Genomic DNA, 22,915 nt, shown 5'->3' on the forward strand with positions numbered 1-22,915 from the left:
TATTCATGAACTTGCCTCCATACTTACGACAAGAATCCATCAACAATTACAAAAATACACGCACACATTGTTAAGCCCTAAATATATGAAAAGGGAGGATCTAGAAATAGGAACTTCATCAGAAAATATCAATTTATACAACACTTTCAAAAAGAATGAGCCGGTGTTTTATAGGCGGCTACAGGGAACAAATTTCCTTGCTGATATAACGTGGGCTATCACTGCTTAAAGTTTAATCTCATTCTACCAGATGTGTGTGCTGTGTATCTTACAATGTCAGGGCAATAATTAAATAGAAATAAAGATGGATGTTTTATAAAAAATTACTGTGAAATATTCTGTGGTGATCCAATGCTTTCAGGTAGGCAGCATATTTACCTAACATTCTCACATAGGTACAGACATAATATTGGGAATCAAATTTAAACAGTCCAAAGTATATTTCAACATTAGCTAACTTTTGTTCGAAACCATTTTATTCAGAAATGGGAATTTCACAGGCATGATATTCTGTCTTGTGAAGTTGAATTATTCTTGGCTTGTGTGCTTTGAAGTGGAGGGCCCAAATGTCCAAGGTAGGAGTCTGGCGGAAGGCCCGGGAAATGGGCCAGACCCTGGATATGCTGGGAGCAGGCCCCCACTGTTAGTTTGCAAGGGGCCTTTCTTGGTGTGGAAGCTTAGCCCACACAAACAAGGTCAGAGGGGGTATGCCCTCTAGTTACCAACTCACCAACCTGAAGAAAAGGTTTTTCCTAATTATTTTATCGAATCGCCCATACTTTAAACACATCTGTCACATCTTCTTTTAACCTTCTCTGTTCTTCTGAAAAAGGCCCAAGTTTCTCTAATTTCTACTTAGAGCTAATGCTTCTCATCCTTGGTATCACTTTAGTGAACTCTACACAGCCTTGAAATCCTTCCTAAAGTAGGATGCCCAAAAATGGACATAATATTCTAAGTTATGTAAGTTATATAAAAGTCATCCTCACAGATATATGCTCAAGATGGGAACTTAGTGGACTGGTGAAACCAAATCTTCATTCCTTCATTGTGCAATGCATCACATTTATTCTCCAGTATGCTCTGCCACTGTACTGTCAGTTTTAAGCCTTTCTGAACTACACTAATCACTGCCTCTAAAGAGTTTTTCACTTGCCAATTTATAAACAATGCAAGATGTTTCTCGGAATAAAAAGAGTAGACTCTGTAATGTCAGATATTTTTAATTATGTCAGGCACTGATACGTTTGGATAATAGGCACAATCAGCTTTACACAGGTTATTGCCAAAACTAAATGGCTTGATGGAAGAGGCTTCTTTCACAGTTGCATACATTCACTTGGGCTCCCCCCTCCCTTTTATATATCATGACAGCAGCTAACTGCTTCACCCTAACTGTATGAATTTTGATTAAGAAACATTTTTATTTCATCTGCTTAATGCCAATCTGCTTCCAGTCAAAGAATGGCTGTCACTAATGCAACATCTTAGCAATGTAGAGCGACAGGCAAATTGACTGAATCTGTAAACTGCGAAAAGACATACCTAAAGGATCAATGAAAAGATGGAGAACAAAATGTCTCCCAGAGCCATGAAGTACAAGTGCAAAGAATGAAGACTCCCACCCCCACCCTAACTCCACATATAAAGGTGGCTTAATAACAACGTCTTGCAACTTGTGTTTCAATAATTCGGAAGCTGACCTAATTTTTGAGCAAGTTAAGATTCTCCTAGTCCAAGAAGGTAATCATAAATAACAGAAAAGAAGCCAGTGGATTTCTATCGACATTATCACTGTTGAAGTAGCCTGACCTGTTCCAGTGTCATTTATCAAAAGTGGAAGAGGCTAGGCTACTTCCTACATTGATAGTGTCTATAAACATGTTGAATGACAAGGGATCTTTGAAGGTCTTGACAGTGAGAATAGCCAGAGACAGAAAATAATGATCAGAAATAAATATGCTTCAGTCCATAGGCCCTATTCGCTAGTTGTAATCTATTAATGAATGAATTTTGCTGCTGAAGGGTTGACAACAGATCAATCAATGTTTAGTCCTAAGATATTTGTAAGATGCTTAAACCCAAACTGTGAATGCAAAAGGGGAACATTTTTTACAGTTTGCACAGGGAAATTCTTTTGACACATTGATATTCAGTGGAAGAGATGGAAAGGAGCAAAGCCAACATACCAATGCATTCATTGGTTACTTTGTGAGAGTCCCAGTTTTGGCTACTTAATAGGGGCGATTTTAACTCGGCCCACCCAGCATTAACAGGGCAGTAGTGGCAATAAAATAGCTGAGAGCCAATCTTATTTTGGCTCACCTGGCGGAAATGGGGTGGTAGTAGCCTTAAAGTAGCTGTGCTATAATCACTGGATCTTCCCACTTGGATCCCGTCCAATGCCATATTTCCAGGGACCTTCCGCTGGGCAGCCCAGGTGCCCGCTTGAATCAGGTGGGAGCCTCAATACTATATGAAAATCGGGGTCCTATGACATACAAAGGATGCCTATGCAACTTTGAAGGACTGTATGGAGTGTGCGTCGTGGACGCTCCGCCCAGTTGTACCAGGAGGTGAAGCAGAAAAGTCCCCAAAAGGTAAGTACAGAATTAGTTTTGTGGGGCAAGGGTAAACAGGAGAACTGTGGGCCACTGCGACCCTGGCTCCCCCACCTCTGCAATCGGTCAACCACCCCCCCCCACCAACAACCTACCTTCCTGCCGACCGTCCCAAGCTGCAGCGAGATGCCCGTTCAGGGTGTGCAGTTCGCCGACAACATGGTAATGAGGCTCAGCTCTCGAAATGGACTGGACTTCCCACTGGCAGGATTGGCTGGGTGTTCCTCCACTGCCCGCCTATTCCATGCCCGGAGTTAAAATCTGCCTCATGTTGGACTGGATAGCAGCAATTATTTACTCATAACGTAACAAAGTCATTAACGACTGAATTGCCACCAAAATTATATATTCACCGAAAACTGACTAAAATCCCATTGTCAGGATAGGATGTACTTGAATCCTTTCAAGGCACAAGATGGGAATAAAGTAAAAATGCTGAGATTTGAGATATTAAACAACATTGACCTATTATGGCATGCGTGTATATTCCCTACAAAGCACTTAAATGAATTTGTCTGAATTATGTTTTTCTTTCACGAAATATGAAGAATGGTATATGGTACAGCACCTTTATTACATGTAACCTTTCTTTCCAAAAACATCAGAACCCCAGGGTTAAGACATCTTGGACCAAAAGTTGTTGGTTACTCTGAAGTGTGAATATGTATAAAACTGAAATGATGAAGAACAATTTAAAACAATTTTATTTCTGTAAAACACATGCTTTTAGACACATTAAATGCCCACCCTTATCAAATAAACCAAACAGTAAAACCTAAGAATCATGGCCCCTGGGACACAAAATATTGTCCATTACTCGGAAGTGTCTGGCTCTGAGCCTATTCCGTACTGCAAAAAGTCTCATTATTATGACATTGGGATGAGAATTTAAATTTATTTGTGAAAAGGCTGAGATTGAAAAATTAAGGCATTTAAACCTAATTCAAAATACTGATCTCACCATTCCAAATGCATAGACTCACCAAGTGAATCTCCTCATCCTATCTCCTTCTCCCTCCCTCCCTTCAGAGGCGAGAGTGCTACCACTGAGCCAAGGTTGACACAGTGATAATCCTGTCTATGCTCTCTTGTTATTGTTTGCCTCAGATAATCTTGAAAAGGTTTATTATATTTCTCACCTGTGTTTGAATGAAAAAAGCTGTAGCTTTTCTACCCCTTTCTCATAATTATAATCTCATTCCTTCATTCTAATGAATCTTAATTTCTATGGTTCTAATATTCTTCCTATAAGGGGTGTCCAGAATTCCACACAATACTCCAACTGTGGCCTAATCAATATCTCGTACAAATTCAACATTATTTCCTTGCTTTTGTAATCAATTCCTCTGTGTAAAAAATGCAGCATCCCATTATTGCCTATTCTGTCTGCACTCCCAACTTTAAAGAAAGATGAGGCGGCAGTGGCAAGGTCTGGGAGGAATCTGGCTGGCTGTACGGTGAGATGTGGGCCAAGACTACAGGAATTAGTACCTGGTAACCACATGGCCAGTACATGGTTGCAATGGACTAATGAGAAACTCCCTCCAGGGATGTATGAAAAAAAACATTCAATAAGTGAACGTTCAAGATTAAACCGCCATTCTTGTGGTTCCAGCCTTGTCTCCCACCATAACTGCTGAATCTAGTGTCACCATACACACAATCATGTTATTTTCCACTTTGCCCATAATATTGTCATTTTTTGAAGGTAACTAACCACTAAATATCCAAAAACTGTGATATTCATAAATTTACCCAGAATCACCTATTCAGATCACTTGAAATTCAGAACATGATTGTGTTCTTCTCATCCCTATCATCAGAACATTCCAAATTATACTTAGAGTAAAACTGACAGCCTTCTCTGCTTAGAACTTCAGCTGCTGGCATAGTTTGATTTAAAGTAACTATTAAGTTACGATAAAATTTTAACAGCTTGTTATGTAATGAAAGTCACTTTGAGCCATGTATCCTACCTGACCTGTCAGTGTGACTGATGGCGCTATGCGGGCTTAATTTATCCCAGGATGACTTGTCTGTTACTGGTGCTTATTTCTACCCACCGGCGTCTGCCTTTTGTTGTTTCTCAATCTTCTCCAGTCTTCCCAGTAAGAAGTCAATTTTGTTTTTGATTTGGGTCAGTTCCTTCTTGATTGTCTGCAGCTCATCTGATTTCACTGGGGACAGAGAAGTGTACATTCCAAATGCATACAATTTCATCTTTGGTTAAAATAAAACAACAATTCCTACAGTTTGTTTCCTCAATTTGGCAGAACAGTTCAGAAAATCTTATCATTGCTGGGTTTTTATGAAATTTGCATTTCCTATTTATCCTGTGATACAAATCTACGTACTATTATCACACTAGTTCTTCACCTATTTTATAGGAATGTAAAGCAGATTTTACACTTGATTAAAATTTATCAGATGCAAATAATATTGTACTTTATGACAAATGAGGCTTTCAGAAATAATATATTATAGCTGTTAAAAATCTATTTGATTTACATAAAATAGACAAGCAAATAGTGGGCTCATTTGGAAACATGGGCAATAATAGTAATAAGCAATAACTTGTTCATCATTTCAGAACCAAAATCATTGCAATTCTAGTAGCTGAATACAGCAAAATCCTAGCATGTTGTATTAGCTGATAATATATTTACAAAATGCCTTGGGTTTTATTTCCTTCATTTTTGGAGGATGAAACTCGCAGGATACGGTCTATCTACATTCAACACACTAACACTGTTTCCTCCATGCAATTGCCCATTAATAGAATGGGAACTCAATTGCACCTGTGGCGAGGTATTCTGCCCAGGGCATTTTATCAATTTATTGCACAATGTACACTAGCACATCAGTATATAATCATTGCATTAGGATTGACATCTAAAAAGACCTAAACCTACTGAAATATATTTACTCTGTCCAATGTGGCATCTCTCCTTAGGCCCAAATCATTTTCAAAGTTAATTGGGGTATTGCAGCTGAATGAATGATTCTCGTTGATCTTGTAATTTTATTACACTATCATTTTTAATGTGAAGGAGTTAATTTTTACCAAATGGCTATTGTTACCAAATTAAATATATTTATATCTTAAATACAACATAATTTCCCTAAAAGTTAAATGAGAAAAGACACTTCATATTTCAGATGATACAAGCAAAATGGCCTCTTAAAATGTTTTCTTTGCTGTAGTTCAAGGAAGTATAAAGCTTACTTATAAGCATTGTCAATAACAAGAAAACCTAATACAGGCAACATTAAGCACAAAGTGTATGTCAGTAATTCTAATTGTCAGATGTCAAGTGCACTTACTAAGGGCCAATTAGATTTTGGTAGTATTTAGATTACAAAATTCAAATAACATCTTTAAGTCAAACCCTGAAGCAATTTGATGAAAATGCTTCTTTCTTTGATATATTCAGGTAGATGTAGGACGTGTGCGATGCTTATATTGTGTAATTATAGTTGTGTTTCAATATGACCTTAGAGCTGAAGGACAATAACACGTTTAATGTGCTTGCATGACTGTGTGCTGTTCTGAATACAAAGAAGATTTTAGCATTTAATTATCTGAGGGGAATGAGAAGGGACAGTGAGGTATGTTTTCCACTTTTGATTCTAGGTGCATTAACATTCCTATTTTTCAGATTTATTGCCGCTAATGTCCTTCCATGTGAAACTTGCCGAGTTTTCTGTGGCAAGCAATCTTTCACTGCTTTGGCAGCAAGGTTAACACTAGAAATGTGGCCAATCCTGCCGTACCTCTGATAATTCTGGCTTCACATTTATCAAGCGTCTTAACAGCTGCTTAACTAATGTTCGTGACACTCACTGATGCCAACCCAGCTGCATGGACCACAGTTCTGGGACTACCATGTCTCATTTGTGCACTTGGAAAGCTCATTTCATGGATGAGGCTCCATCTCAATTTGTGGATGCACTGCTCAAAGGGAAAGAGGCTTTTTCAGGCCAGCACAAATCAATATCACCAAGGCCAGGAGCCAGCATACCTGGCATGAAGCTGCAAACATGGTAAACACTGCATTCCCAGCCCCCTGGGCTTGGCCAAATGTACCTATTATTGTGTAGTAAAGTTTATTATAGGATCAATGGCCAAGTTTGTTAATAGAGGTAAATGCAATGATGCAATTAGTCATGTCTAGCAATAAATTTTCAGTACATTTAAAGAAAACAATGCAAAATTACTTTGCAAATGTTAATGCACAGATGCAGCATTTATTGCAGTACAAACTGCACTAATGTTAATGTTTTGGAATGATGAAATGAAGTATCTTGGTGTTTTTGGCTTTTTCTTAACTTAATTGTTGGTCTTATCCTTCACAGTGATGTGAGTGCAACATCCAAGAAGTGTACACTTTGAGGGCATTCATGTGGTAGGTATAAGGATTTTGGTAAGATGGGAGGAGGAACTGTTGGTGTATTGGGGAGTAGAGGGATTATTTAAGTGCTCGATAATTTGGTGCCTCATAGCTCTGGCAACTGGTGGGATTGGTGGCCACATCCTGATCTTCCTGCTGATCTTCCTGGTCCTACACTTCTTCCTTCCCAGGTGTCTCTAAGGTTGGTCCCATTGCACAGCAAAATTATGGAGGATGTAGCACAATCTCCAGTTCTGTGCATTCCTCCTTGCTGGTGCTGCTGTCTTCATCCTCCACCCCCAATGGTTGTCCCAGCAGAACACACATGATAAAGCACTGAAACACTTCTGCATCTCCAAAAAGTTCCTCTGAGAATTTTTGGAACACTGCGACTGCAGCCATAACAGCCAAAAAAGGCCCATAAGCATATTTGCAGCCTAAAACAACTAACCAAAGACTTATCTCAATGGAGATGAGGATCCCTTTAAATAGTGCTTCTGCAGCCTGCTACCCAATTGTTCTTGCCACAATTTGCTGGGTGGGCTTAAGAATTAGTGAATCAGGTGCTGGCACAGGCCAATTTTGTGAAAGGGTCCTAAAACAAGCGAAGGACCCTGATTTAAATATTTTAATTGGATGAATGGTCATTTTAAGCAGGCGCCCACGATGATTCAGGGGTGCTTGATCCAAAATGATGGGTGATGCACTTCCAGTGTATATCAGGTGATCGTGCTCGATGCCCAATATTGGTAAGTTTGATACCCATTTTGCACATGAAAAACAGGCAAAATGAAGTCCAATTTTGCCCCCCTTTACTTTTGGCTGATTTTATGACACTTGTGCGGTGCCATGGCTCTAGAATAAATGCAAGTAATTCAACTGACTAATTTGCATAATTTATTCGGGTGTTAGCTGGGGACTAGGACTTATTTCCTTCTCTTCCCCCTAGCTCAGAAATACTTAAGCTAACAGTTTAAAAAATTTACATTTAAATCATTTGTCTCACTGACTTATTGGTGTTTAAATATAAATGTAGCTTTAGTTCAGCAACTCAAAAAGGTGAGAGGCAAATTTAGCACTGATATCAGGAAGCTTTTCTTCACTCAAAGCATGATTGACATTTGGAATGTACTTCCAGGAAGAGTAATGGAGGCATGAACCTTGGAGACAGTTGGATGTCGTAGAATTTTCTATTTGAATGAATAAGCTAGTGATTTAACCCTTGCAGTGCTGTGCATGGGTTAGCTTGTCCAAGCATGCTTAGTTACAGCAGCAGTCCTTCCTATTTTGACATGCCTAAGCCTGATCTGACTACATCAAAGACATATCCATGGCAATTTTTAGAGTTCTGACAACTGATTGGTGAATAAAATGGCCTGTGGAACTGGTTTTCTGCCATTCAGAGGCCAATGTTTCTAATGTGAGTCACCTCCACAACAGGAGTCATGGGAAACAGAAAATAAGGTAAGTATTTTTAAGTTTACAAAATGGGAAAGAATACTTGGAATGATGTATATTAGTTAAAATAAGCCAAAAGTAAACTTGAAATAACAAGAATACAAGAGTTGGACAAATGAGAAACTTTGGAAATTGGGAAGATAAAACAAAGAGAAAAAGATTTATTGCTCTTTATTTTGTTACTGTATTGTTAATATTACTATCATAAAACTTATCCTGACATTTTGGAAATTTTATTCTGTATTATTAGTATTTATGTTAACACCACAATGTGTGATTTGAAAATATTGAAAATGGTCACCCAAAAAGGCTGAAATTCCATGCAAGAAGTAACAGCCTAAGGGTTAAAGCATCCCTTTTATTGTTACAATAATTTAAACTAAAATATCATTGATATAGTAATTAACTTAACTTACATAATCATATTTTATACCACACTAAGTTAAATAGAATAACTGATACGGAATTTACTGGAGTCAGCATTGGAGCGTTCACAATTTATATCATACTATTTTACAGCATAGAATGCGGCCATTTGGCCCATGATGCCTATGCCAGCTCTCTGAAAGAGCTATCTACTTGGCCCCATATTCCTGCCAGTAGATTAGGTACTGTAGCAGCTCTGACCTCTATGCAATGAACATTATGACATGTCCCCCCAAATCACAGTCATCTAAGTGCCACACGTAATAAGCTGACCCATACCCTTTTAATCTGTTCTTTTCAAATTTTCTTGAGCCTAGTGTGCTTGTCAGTTATCTCCCTAACTCTTTTGGAATAAATTCAACTTGCTAGCATGTCCCTTTTATATAATTAAAAACATAAAAATACTTTAGATTCACCTTTATTTCGGCAACATGGAATTGCATTATTAAAACGTATATTTGAACACAATTTAACATCAGTTAAATAAGCAATTTTGTTTTCAATCACTACTGCCTTTATACATGGACATCAGCTCCTCTGAGGTGGAAATGTCACCAAACGTAATGGTCAGCTTACTACTTGTGACACAGATGATTGTGATTGAGGGAGACAGGTCACAATGTTCATTGCATAGAGGTCAGGCCAGACCTGCGGCAGTACCTATTGTATGTACTGTCATTAGAACCCAAATCAACAACATATTATCATTTATATCTACACACAATGTAAAACATTCCACTAATTCAATGTGCACAGAAGATCCTTTTGCAATGGTGCTTGTTCAGTTCCAATTGTGAGAGACCAATGCCCATGCAATGGCTCCCCACGTTTACACTGCTAAAACCAACTCCTTTATCCTGACAGCAGAATCATGGGTAAAAACCTGGGTATAAGGTTCTGCCACCCAGGCAGGGGAGCTAGTTGTATCAGTGTAAATGCTGGGAGCAGACGCAAGGACACTGCTCTTGCGCACTCTGAATTAAACAAGCACCAATGTAGCTGTGCCTTCAGTCACTGAGAGATTTTTAAAATGTTCAGCAGTCATTTTAACAATTCCTGATAATGTATTAAGCTAAAATCTCTCAAAGAAAGATAAAATATGTATTTCCAACAGTTTTCCACATACATTCCTGCAAAATCTCCATAATCTTTTACTTCACTACCTCGCAGAAAAATGGGAAAGGGTGAATAAATGCACAAACTGATGTCTGCGTTAAAGAGGCACTAGCCTCAAAACCCGAGGGTCCACTCTGGCACTCCCAGTGCAGCAGACCAGAACCCCTGTCCACCCATGCTGGTAGCCACAGACTCCGTCCCAAATTGCAGAGGTGGGCCTATCCTGAACTGCTGGAGAGGATGCCTGGTGAGAGCCCAAAAAAATCCTTTGCTTTACATCTTCTGCTGCGAATGGAGCAAGTGGGCCTCATGAGTTAGGCAATTGATCCCCTTACGAGATTTCCCTAGTAAAGGTCTGGGGCCTCAAGGTCCCAGTGGGAGACCTGGCATGACTTCTGCTGAAGACTACAGACAACGGGAAGGGCAGAATTTCTGCAGGAACTCCCACAGACAAGCCCTTGATGTGGGGCGGCAGGAGGAATATCCGACCATGGCCTCCTACCAGATGAGTGGAAATCAGGTATGTTGGGGCCACTGAAGGACCAACAGACAGAACAGCCATGTATCACCTTTATTGCAATGAGGTGCGTGTGATTGAACAACATGGAGAAAAACCTCTAACAAACGGATCTGAATTCTGGTAAACCTGCTAACTTCAGACTTCACTGTATTACACTGCAACTTTTTGATTTCAGACTATTCTATTTATAGAGTACCACCCTTATTAAAAATTCTTTCAAGAGGTTCTTAGGGAGCTTCATGAATTTCAATTAAGTTTTATGTTAAAGATCCCCTGTGTACTGATTACACGCTTGAGGCAAAGGATGTTTACCATTTATTTTGTAAATTAAACCTTTTGTGAACATTTCTGCTCACCAACAACAGTAATAGACATATCTCATTATCATATGTTATATAGGAAGTGTATGTAACCTGCAATTTCCATTTACCATAAATCACGTAACCTCTGCCTGTTTAATTGCTTACAACGAAATGCAGGTGGACATGCCCGGGAACGATGTCCATCCCCCACTTTCACACTGTGTAAAGATGAAGATGTGTAGTGAGGCAGTGGGGAACAATATCAAAGAAAGATAAAAATAAATACACTTTTAAACTGGAATTCAGGCATGAAACAGAATTAACGCATCCTGTCATCATTTCAAATCCATAAGTAGCAACTATAGATTCTAAATTCTTACATGACAGCTTAACTCCAACGTTTTTTTTTACTGTACTTATGTTGAATCACAGAGATTAAAATCTCAACCTAGCTTTATGACAGTATTAAATAGTATTTACAGCACAGGAACAGGCCATTTGGCCCTACTGGTCTATGCCGACGTTTATGCTCCACACAAACCTCCTCCCACCTTGATTCATCTCACTCCATCAACATATCCTTCTATTCCTTTCTCCTGCATGTAATTATCAAGCTTTCCCTTAAATGCATCTATGCTATTTGTCTCAACCACTCCTTGTGGTAGCAAGTTCCAAGATGATGATTATTCCCCATTTGAGAAAAAATCTACCAAGCTGATATTTAACTCTTTCATTGGCTCGCTGTACAATCCTATTATTATGTACTTTGTCTGAAGTAATTTTCCATAATTTCATGGAAATAATCTGTAGAATATATCCAAAAGTACTTCCATTAATGAAAGTTAGATATCTGTAATATGGGATATTAATTAGAAACTTTTCAGTACTTTTCCTGGGGGGCAAAAATGAAGATAATTCATACAGGTGATTTTAAGAGAATTTGATTGAATGGATGGAGTAGATATGAGTATTTAAGTTAGTTGAGTAGATGTTCATAGTGCAGTTGGAATGAGTGACAATGAGCAGCCACCTCATAACTGAGCAAATGCTGGTGACATTATAGTAATAGTAATAACCCCATCCAGACTGGGATTCTCTTTATAACTTCAAAGATACTTTTGTAAATGATACGAATCACTAAAAGCAACAAAGACAACAATCAGAAAGGTAGAGGCAAGTCCAAAGCTGCCCTTGCAGGAGGTTCCTCAAATCGATGATTCAAGTCCACTGGATGGTAAATAGATGCAATTGGAGCACCCTAATTGTTATTTATGTAAAATTAAAATTACTTAGCTGGTTGCATACCATAAAAGATTCAGAGTCTGGAACATTTTGAATGCTATTATATTTCTATATTTGTCGTTGTGACTTAGAATAATGTATAGGCTGGGGTGCATTAAGATTTATAAAATTTCTCCTACATCAGGCTGATTTTACAATTGTATAAACTCAAGCAGCTGCATGGGATGAATTGGAAAAGCAGGAGCTAAGTCTGAACAAATCTTAAAAGATATTCAGTTGGACTGTATACCATGGCCATGGGCATTTCAATCCTAGCAGATATGGTTATTATAGTTTGAGGACCAGTGGGAGAAGGTTCTATTTTCTAACTGGCCAAATTCCACATCGTATTCAGAGATCAGAACCTTTTTCAGTGCTACCGTCTGCTGTTGTGAAGAATCTAAAGTAATTCTGGAGGTAAGTTTACTGTACAGGTAGGACCCTGGGATTGTGATGCTTGGAGTTTGCTACATGCTTGGCAGATACAATGGGAGCAGTTTAAGCATGGCTAGTTTGACAAATGGTACAGTATTTAAGCTCTTTCTCTGTCTTCATCTTGCCTCTGAGCCTAAAACTGGATCTGGATGGCAGAAATGTGATCTGTCTTTGGTGATAGGGCAACAAAAGCTGATGTGTTAATGGGTAAACAAGGGATTTAAAAGGATGATCTGCTGAGTCATCATTGAGCTTATTCCTTATTCATGAATTTGCCTCCATACTTACAACAAGAATCCATCAACAATTACAAAAATACACGCACACATTGTTAAGCCCTAAATATATGAAAAGGGAGGATCTAGAAATAGGAACTTCATCAGAAAATATCAATTTATACAACCCTTTCAAAAAGAATGAGCTGGTGTTTTATAGGCGGCTACAGGGAACAAATTTCTTTGCTGATATAACGTGGGCTATCACTGCTTAAAGTTTAATCTCATTCTATCAGTTACCTGTGCTGTGTATCTTACAATGTCAGTGTTCCAGCACCTTCTATTTGAAATGAAATGTATGTGAATTTCTGCATCTGCAGTAAAGTGGTCATTAATTTCTACATCGGCACTAAAGCACCTCATCCTCAGTAGGTCCCCAGATGATCTCATATTCCATCATTCCCCAGTACAATTGCCACCTCTGTGATCATGGGTTCAAACATACCTGGGGTGTGATTGGCTTGGTTGCTAACCACCAAATCTGGCTTGAGCTCCTGAAGACTTACTGTCGCTCCCTTTCAGTAAAATCCATCTATGGCCCCACAGTTATCTTGAAGAGTAGGAGTGACTTCAAACATTTATTCTGCACTATCTAATATGTATTCTATCCTCCACTTTTTGCTTCCTCCCTTCTTCTAAATTGAAGAATCTAATGGACTTCTTCAGGTCCAAAATTAACGCTATTCACTGAAATATTCTCCCTCTGCTTCCTTCTTCTCTCACTTTTAATCCTTTATTTATTCCTTCCTTCAAACTGTTTCACCCCTACTCTACCTTTATTCCACAGTTTTTCTACACCTCCCTCCAATCTCACCAAACTCATCTTATCCATGAAACCCACCATGCTCTCTCAACCTTATTCCTTTGAGCATCCTACTTCTCCGCCTCAACCCTGTTTGGCGATATCATCAACCTGTCTCTATTATCGAGCATTGTTCCTTCCTCCTTCAAAGTTGGCGTTATTGATCTCTTCTCAAAACACCTACCTTAGATGCCTCCATCCTTTCCAGTTACTGCCCTATTTCTAACCTTTCCTTCCTTACCAAGGTAATACATTGTGTCATTGCTTGGCAGTTTTGCACCCACCTCATACCACAGCTTGTTTGAGACCCTGAAATCCGATTTTCAGTCTGCCTGCATAAGTCACAAATTATACCTTTTATGGTTAGCAATCCCTCCTCATACCCCTTGAACTTTCCACTGTATTTGACATTGTTCATCGCTCTATCCTCCTGCAACATGTTTCCTCAGTGGTTCATCTTTGTGGAACTGTTCTCTATTAGTTTCACTCTTACCTGTCTGGGTGACTTAAAGTATTGGATGAGTCAAAATTTACTCCAGCTTAAATGTTGAAAAAGCCAAAGCCACTTTTTGGCATCCTTTAAACTTCTATATGAGTCTATCCGCACCTCAATTAATCTCTCTGAATGTCACCTCTGTTTTAGTCCATTCGTGCGGAATAAGGACATAAGAACATAAGAAATGATGTGGAGATGCCGGTGATGGACTGGGGTTGACAATTGTAAACAATTTTACAACACCAAGTTATAGTCCAGCAATTTTATTTTAAATTCACAAGCTTTCGGAGATTTTCTCGGAGAAAATCTCCGAAAGCTTGTGAATTTAAAATAAAATTGCTGGACTATAACTTGGTGTTGTAAAATTGTTTACAAACATAAGAAATAGGAGCAGGAGAAGGCCACATGGTCCCTCGAGCCTGCTCCGCCATTCAATCAGATCATCCTGATCTTCGACCTCAACTCCACTTTCCTACCTGATCCCCATATCCCTTGATTCCCCCAAGAGTCCAAAAATCTGAATCTCTGCATGATTCTGGTTCCCAAGCTGAGGTTCCTTCTTTACATCTGTTCCATCACTAGACTGCCTTCTTCCACCTTTGTTGCACTTCCCCTACTGCCGTCAAGATCTATATTCATGTCCTTATTATCTCAAGGCTTAACTTTTCAAATGCTTTTATGTAAACATCACCTCTGCTATCCAACCATCACCTATTTTTCTTTTAAGTACATTACAGGCCATTTTGCCCATTAATGCCTCTCTGTGCACTATTTTTCTTTTCTGCTTCCTTCCATTTGCCCTGCCATTATTTAAATGCTTGTTCATTTTGCAGTTCTGATGAAGGGTTACACTGAAAACATTATCTTGTTCGTTCTCTCCTCGGAAGATGATTGACTTGATGTGTGTTTCCAGCATTTTTGGTTTATGTTTCTGTTCAAATGCTCTCCTGGCTCCCTGCTTTCACCCCACAAGTTACAACTCATTCAGAATGTCACTGCCCAAGTACTTACCCACTTAAAGTTCTGCACTTTCATGCTCCTTGGCCCCTAGAAATCAATTTCAGGATCCTTATCCTTATCTTTAAATGCCTTCATGGTTTTCTCCATCAATGGCCTCCTTATGTCCCTGTTTGCACCCGTCATTCCTCTGATGCTGGGCTACTTCTCATTCCGCGAGTATCTTCACTCCACTATTGGCTCTTTCAACCACCATGCTCCTTCCTCTGGAACTCCATCCCAAAATTTCCTTGCCTAACCCTCTCCCTCCCTGCTTTCAAAAGCTTACTAAAGACTCTTTTTTTCAACTGCTTTTTAAGCCCATTCCCCACCCCTGAAGCCCATTCTATCAATTCTCCTTTGCACTCAGTGCCCATTGTATTCTCCAAGCTGTAAAGCACTTTGGGATATCTTTTAAATGCTAAAAGCACTAAAGAAATGTAAGTTGTTGATTAATGACCTTGTCACAATTAAATTAAAAGTGGTTTACATTTAAGATGTTTAAAGTAAGTCTACATGCAATAAATAGAAAACTCAATGGACAAATGTGGATTACAAGATTTATGCTATTTATGAGGCTGACCATAATAAATTCTGCATTCCACAATTTCCCATTGCTCTTTTATCTGGTCATATTTGAAGCAGTTAAATCTAGAAGATGACTGTTAATTAACTGGGAAAAGATGTATGCCATCCTCTGAATTCAGATAAGCAGAATAAATCTCCCACATCTAGGCTACTCTAATATAGTAAGATAAGAAAACCCAAATCAGCCCAAGGAAATTAGAATGAGGAATATACAACTTAAAAGAGGCAGCAGCACCAATGTAGATGGTCTTTGTTATGCACAGGATGGCATAGTAATATTTGTACATTCTGGATGATTTATAAAAAAAACAAGAATACAGTTGCATACATTCAAAGCCGCATGTCAGTGATCTTTTTTGTAACAGGAAAAATTTTACAAATCAGCCAAAAGTGAATTGAGGCTAAGTTGAGGTGAAATAACGTTGGTTTGTTTGAATAAGCAGCACAATTGAGCTGAATTTGGATTTCAGGCTTGACGCTCATTCGTGAATTGATAACCAGTTACCACAAGTGGAACGACAATGAATGGGCCAATAAACTCGATACTTCACTAAGCGAGAAGGTGTTCATGGTGTTTTGTCATATCAATTCTTTTGATAGTCTGGATTATGATATTGCAGAGCATCCTATTCTTAGTGCTTATGATTTAACACCTCAAGCATACAGGCAGAAATGATAAAATAATTGATTTTGACTTTTGGGTGGGTGACCGGCGGAGCTTGTCAGTTGGCCATCCATCCCAGCGGCAAAGAGGCAGCCGTGATTTTGATGCTTCGGCCTCAATTACATCGAACCTGCAAGTGCAACTCAGGGGAGAGGAGATCAGCGTGACCCAGCACAGGGCCAGCCTGATTGGGGAAGCACAGGAAGCGCTGGAGGTCAGAGGGCTTGCCCCACCTGAAGGAAGTCAGGGGGCTATTGTAATTACGGGAAGAAGGCTTGTCGGCCTGGTTCCGAACACCACAGAGACATGCAGTGCACAGTAAAAGGCACGCTGAATGATTTTAGGGGTTTAACTGGGGTTGAGGTACAGATCAGCCATGATCTAATGGAATGGCGGAACAGACTCAAGGGGCTGAATGGCCTATTCCTGTTCCTATGTTGTAACTGCCCGCGGGGCCTGGGTAATACAAGATGGGAGACGTACAGCTGGCCAACCATGCTTGAGAGCTGAGGGAACGGCAGAAACATAGAAAATTGGAGCAAGAGTAGGCCATTCGGCCCTGCTCCGCCATTCAAAATGATCATGGCTGATCGTCTAACTCAGTACCCTGTTCCCACTTTTTCCCCATATCCCTTGATGCCTTTAGCATTAAGAAATATATCTATCTCCTTCTTGAATACATCTAATGATTTGGCCTCCACTGCCTTCTGTGGTAGAGAATTCCACAGGTTCACCACCCTCTGAGTGAAGAAATTTCTCCTCATCTTGGTTCTAAATGGCATGCCCCATATCCTGAGACTGTGACCCTTGGTTCTGGACTCCCCAGCCATCGGGAACATCCTCCCTGGATCTAGTCTGTCTAGTCCTGTTAGAATTTTATATGTTTCGATGAGATCACCTCTCATTCTTCTAAACTCGAGTGAATATAGGCCTAGTCGACCCAATCTCTCCTCATGGTCAGTCCTGCCATCCCAAGAATCAGTCTGGTAAACCTTCGTTGCATTCCCTCCATGGCAAGGACATCCTTCCTCAGATAAGGAGACCAAAACTGCACACAATACTCCAGATGTGGTCTCACCAAGGCCCTATATAACTGCAGTAAGACATCCCTGCTCCTGTACTCAAATCCTCTTGCAATGAAGGCCTACATACCATTCGCCTTCCTAACTGCTTGCTGCACCTGAATGCTCGCTTTCAGCAACTGGTGTACAAGGACACCCAGGTCTCGTTGCACCTCCCCTTTTCCAAATCCATCATCATTCAGATAATAATCTGCCTTTCTGTTTTTACAACCAAAGTGAATAACCTCACATTTATCCACGTTATACTGCATCTGCCATGTTCTTGCCCACTCACCCAACTTGTCGAAATCACATTGGAGCCTCTTTGCATCCTACTCATAATGTGGAGATGCCGGTGATGGACTGGGGTGGACAAATGTAAGGAATCTTACAACACCAGGTTATAGTCCAACAGTTTTATTTGAAAATCACAAGCTTTCGGAGGCTTTCTCCTCCGTCAGGTGAGTGCCTAATTTCGGATTCAACGACCTAACTCTCCATCTTAATGAGGAATTCTATCATGTTATGGTCGCTCTTCCCTAAGGGATCCCGTACAACAAGATTGTTAATTAATCCTTTCTCATTGCACAATATCCAGTCCAGGATCGCCTGTTCTCTAGTTGGTTCCTCAACGTATTGGTCTAGAAAACCATCACGTACACACTCCAGGAATTCCTCCCCCACAGTATTATTGCTAATTTGGTTTGACCAATCTATATGTAGATTAAAGTCACCCATGATTACAGTTGTACTCTTCTTGCATGCGTCTCTAATTTCCTGTTTAATGCCCTCCCCTACATCTCCACTACTGTTTGGGGGCCTATAGACAACCCCCACCAATGTTTTCTGCCCCTTGGTGTTTCTTAGCTCCACCCATACAGATTCCACATCGTGATTTTCCGAGCCAATATCCTTCCTCACTATTGCATTGATTTCCTCCTTTACTAGCAATGCTACCCCACCTCCTTTCCCTTTTTGCCTGTCCTTCCTAAATATTGAATACCCCTGGATGTTCAGTTCCCATCATTGGTCACCCTGCAGCCATGTCTCTGTAATCGCAACTATATCATAACTGTTAATATCTATCTGCGCTGTTAATTCATCTACCTTATTGTGAATGCTCCGTGCATTAAGACACAATGCATTTAGACTTGTCTTTTTCAGATTGCTAGTCATCTTAGTTTTATTTTGCACTATGGCCCTATTTGTTTTTTGCCCTTGTTTTCTCTGCCTTCCACTATTGCTTCTTCCCTTTCTGTCTTTTGTTTCTATCCTTGTTTCCCCCTCCTCTGACTCCCTGCTCAGGTTCCCATCCCCCTGCCATTCTAGTTTAAACCTTCCCCAACAGCACGATCGAACACCCCCGTGAGAATTTTGATCACAGTCCTGCTCAGGTGTAACCCGTCCCGCTTGTACAAGTCTCACCTTTCCCAGAACCGGTCCCAATGTCCCAGGAATCTAAATCCCTCCCTCCTACACCATCCCTGCAGCCACCCATTCATCTGGTCTATTCTCCAGTTCCTATACTCACCAGCACGTGGCACCGGTAGTAATCCTGAGATCACTACCTTTGAGGTCCTGCTTTTTATCTCCTAACTCCTTAAATTCACCTTGCAGGACTTCATCCCTTTTTTTACCTATGTTGTTGGTACCAATATGGACCACAGCTACTGGCTGTTCACCCTCCCCGTCCAGAATGCCCTGCAGCCGCTCCGTGACATCCTTGACCCTAGCACCAGGGAAGCAACATACCATCCTGGAGTCACGTTTGCGGCCGCAGAAACGACTATCCGTTCCCCTTACAATTGAATCCCCTATCAAAATAGCCCTGCCACTCTTATTCCTCCCCTCCTGTGCAGCAGAGCCACCCGTGGTCCCATGAACTTGGCTCTTGCTGCTTTCCCCTGATAAGCCATCTCCACCAACAGTATCCAAAGCGGTATATCTGTTTGAGAGGGAGATGGCCCCAGGGGACTCCTGCTCTACCTGCCTAGTCCTTTTACTCTGCCTGGCGGTCACCCGTTTCCTTTCTGCCTGGGTAATCTTTACCTGCGGTCGCCAGGGACACCTGTAGTGTCCATGACTTCCCACATAGTGCAGGAGGAGCATATCACGGGTGCGAGCTCTGCTGCCATGACTTGCCTTAGATTTACACTGCGTTCACTTCTTGGAGAGAGAAAGCTCAATCCTCATCTCACAAATGGAATGAAAAAAGTCACCATATTCTGGGAGTGTGTTTCCAATCACACAGAGGGATGTGAGGTGATTGGGAAATGTATCTACGGCACACCACATTCAGGACGAGATAGAATTGTGTGTCTTAACTGTTCAGAGGGGGAAGACATGCGACACTGCCTGGCTAGGGGCAGAGCGAGCTACTCGTAGGGCACTGCTGCTTCAAGTAAGTGATGGATGGGCTGGCTCAGGCAGCCCATGGCAGACCTTGGATGCAGCACCCAGTTAGACAAAGCATGATGGCAAGGTAGGAGGGATGGCACTTCAGAGCTTGTCAGATAGCACAAGCATAACCCACTCCACAATACATGGGACCACACAGCATGAAGATGATGAAGACATCAAGCAGCCCATGAACTGTTGGAGTCTGGGTGGATCAGCAGTCATTGTGTCATGCGAAAGTACTCTCCATAATCGAACAGTAGGGTTCACACGCGAGGGACTTCTCCAGAGAAGGAATTGTGTTGGAATTTTTCACCATTTTTCCAAAGAAAGCATTTGGAAATAAGTTATATTTAAGTGGTGTGTTACAAGTTAAAATGAGTTCACACAGGTTTAAAATTCTCCTTTTGCTGCAGCTGCTGGGACAAAAGGGGTGAATTTGGTCTACGCTAGCTCGGGATAAATGGGCTCATAGCGAATTGGCAGCAATTTTTAAAAACAGCCTGATTTCCTTTTCCATTAAAGTCAATGGAAAAGGAAATCAGGTGAGGTGTAAAATGGGCTGCCGACTTGCTCGTGGCATAGACCAATTTCATCGCCAAATGACCACAATTTGATTTTTTGTTTCAGACTTCCTACTAACATCCACATCTATTATCGTTAGGATGACCCTATTAATTTGAGCCCAGCATGCAGTGCCTGCTGTGAATCAACTCTTGGAGGAGGGTAGGAGTGGAAGCTGATTTTATTGATAGGTTTACTGACAAATCACTGGATGGGGAAGAAGTTCAAAAGGGACAGGACCCTCCACTTCCTGTGGTCAAAAGCGTAAAACAGGTGTAAAGATAACCAATTTAGCAGAGGTCTTTGTTGGGCAGCCCTAGCATGAGTGCAGGACTTGTTTCAATATTAAAATGAGGCCTCTGGGCTCATTTCAGACCTGGACTCCTAAATTTGTTTGGATTAGTTGGAGCTTGTGATACGCAAGCTCTGATCAGTATTTCTGAGTCCTGAGCTGCCTAGCCAGGGATCCATAATGGGACTGCTGGAGGCTGCTCAAAAAAAGCCCCAAAACTGTGTGAAATTTAGCTTTTTGTGATTTTGGAAGGAGCAGGAGTGTTCAAGCAACTGCAGGGTACTGCCGGCCCGCCCTCAGCCCCCTCCCGATTGCTTGCCTTTCCCCAATCCCAACCACCCACCCCTGCCCGGGCTTACCTGTGGGCCTCAGTGCCAGGCAAAACTGGTTAGGCCCAGACATGATAGCTGCGTCGGGGCACTTGACTGAATTATGAGAAGGTACGAGGGTGAATTTAGTTTGGTCCTTGGGCCTCTCCGTTCTGGTGCACCATCGGGGTCGTGCCTGGTTTGGGGTGCTAATGAATTTAGGTCCCAGTGTAACAGTGACAGATCGTTCCGAAACAGCATCCATTTCACAATACTGCATTTTCACCCTAGCCCTAGGCAGTGTATTTTCCCAGATATGATGAATGTGCTGCTTATCGTATAATGACATTATCTTTGGCGTATTAAAAACCCAACAAATGCCGTTTGACACGCATTCACAAATGATCTCATGTCCAAAAATTGCAATTTGAACCATAATGGGTCTTTCAGAAATTTTTGATTATCTTAAAATTTTCAAAAAAAAGATTTTACAAATATAAAGAGGCAGAGGTGACATCTATTGTTGAGATAGTATTTATACTGATGTACATGCTGAGGACTTTTCAAAATTGTGAGTAGCTGAGCACATTGATTTATACCAGTGGCTTACATTTTGGTCCTGCTGAGGCTGTCCCTGTGATTGTAGACCGTGGACCTCCTTTCATGGGGAAACCACCCTTTCCTCTGCGTGTAACAGGTATCGTGACACGGGGACGTTTTATTGGTATAACAGCACGAGGAGGTGGTGGAACACGGCCATGGTAATCAAACATCCTGAAAAAAAAACATTTACGTTTAAAACGCAACATGCAACTGCTGCTTTTCTTATATATTTAAGTATTAAAGTTAGAATCTCTACTCCAGTTTATGAAACACTAAAATGACTCCAATAAATGACCTCAGCACTGGAAGCCACTTATTGATCAATACACTTCAGGGATTCACAGCTTCTCATTTTTATACTATGGGATTTGATATTGTCAGTTAAAACAAATGAGAGAAACATATGGTGAGTTTTCAGTCCCGTTCTGGCTGCGGCCCCATTTTGCTTGTGATACTGTGATGTAGTCAGGGGATTGTCATACACGTGATGCCATCTGTTGTGTTGTTGAATTTGACAAATGAGGAAATAAATGAAAACCACTCATAAAATAGCAATTTTATGTAAATTACATGGGAAGACAAGACAAAGAGTAGAATTCAGGTGAGGCAGAGGTAGTCGGTGGGGGATATTTAGACAAGGCATGCGGATGTTATTTAGTTCCCACTTTAAAGTTACACATTCTGTCCTTATATTTTTATTTAATACTTTGATTTTATATTGCTATTTACAGTTAAATAGCATAAGTTTGGCCAATTTGGAAAGCAGATAAGTAAAGCTGGTTGGAGCATAGGAGAATCTCTGCAGTACAGACTGAGGATGCTGCTGGCAAACCAATCTTGGCGAGGGGATCTCAAACAGACATTAGGCTCCTTATTTGCATATGTAAAGGGTCGAACCCCTGCTTCAGATATGGGTAAAGGACACCTCTTGTTTGTCCTTACCCAATATTGCGGGCGGCGTACTTTTGGCCGGAAATATGCGCACGCTTCCTGCCCGCCATATTGGGGCCTCGGTAGTCCGAGTAGCACCTGAAAAATGGGCGCTGTGTAGACCAGTTTCTGGGCCATAAGAGTTTAGTGGAGTATGATATTTCCTAGACACTGAGACTGGTCAGTGAGACTGCAATGGTTTTTTTCCAATCCTGTACATTCCTTTGTGCTTACGTACTATCTCCATACAAAATTTAAGTTTGAAAGGACAAGCTCCATAATTGCACTGTTGGATGCTTTTCACAGTTGAACTGAACATAATATAATAATTTCACATGCCCACCATTTTACTTTATTAAAACCTTAGTGACAACTGATATAGTTTTCCA

At 40.7% G+C, this 22,915-nt stretch overlaps 1 protein-coding gene across 8 annotated transcripts in view; it reads right to left on the reverse strand.

Moving 5' to 3' along the window:
* Positions 1-22,915, reverse strand: part of LOC137313599 (RNA-binding Raly-like protein) — a 669,041-nt gene that overhangs the window by 64,574 nt on the left and 581,552 nt on the right. For all 8 annotated transcript variants that reach the window (XM_067979539.1, XM_067979538.1, XM_067979543.1 and 5 more), the window contains 2 exons: positions 21,604-21,767; positions 4,685-4,798 (listed from right to left, as the gene is read on the reverse strand). In XM_067979539.1, the coding sequence (XP_067835640.1) occupies positions 4,685-4,798; positions 21,604-21,767 (278 nt within the window). The remainder of the gene's footprint in view (positions 1-4,684; positions 4,799-21,603; positions 21,768-22,915) is intronic.

This window comes from Heptranchias perlo, chromosome 3 (assembly GCF_035084215.1).
Source record: "Heptranchias perlo isolate sHepPer1 chromosome 3, sHepPer1.hap1, whole genome shotgun sequence".
Taxonomy (NCBI): domain Eukaryota; kingdom Metazoa; phylum Chordata; class Chondrichthyes; order Hexanchiformes; family Hexanchidae; genus Heptranchias; species Heptranchias perlo.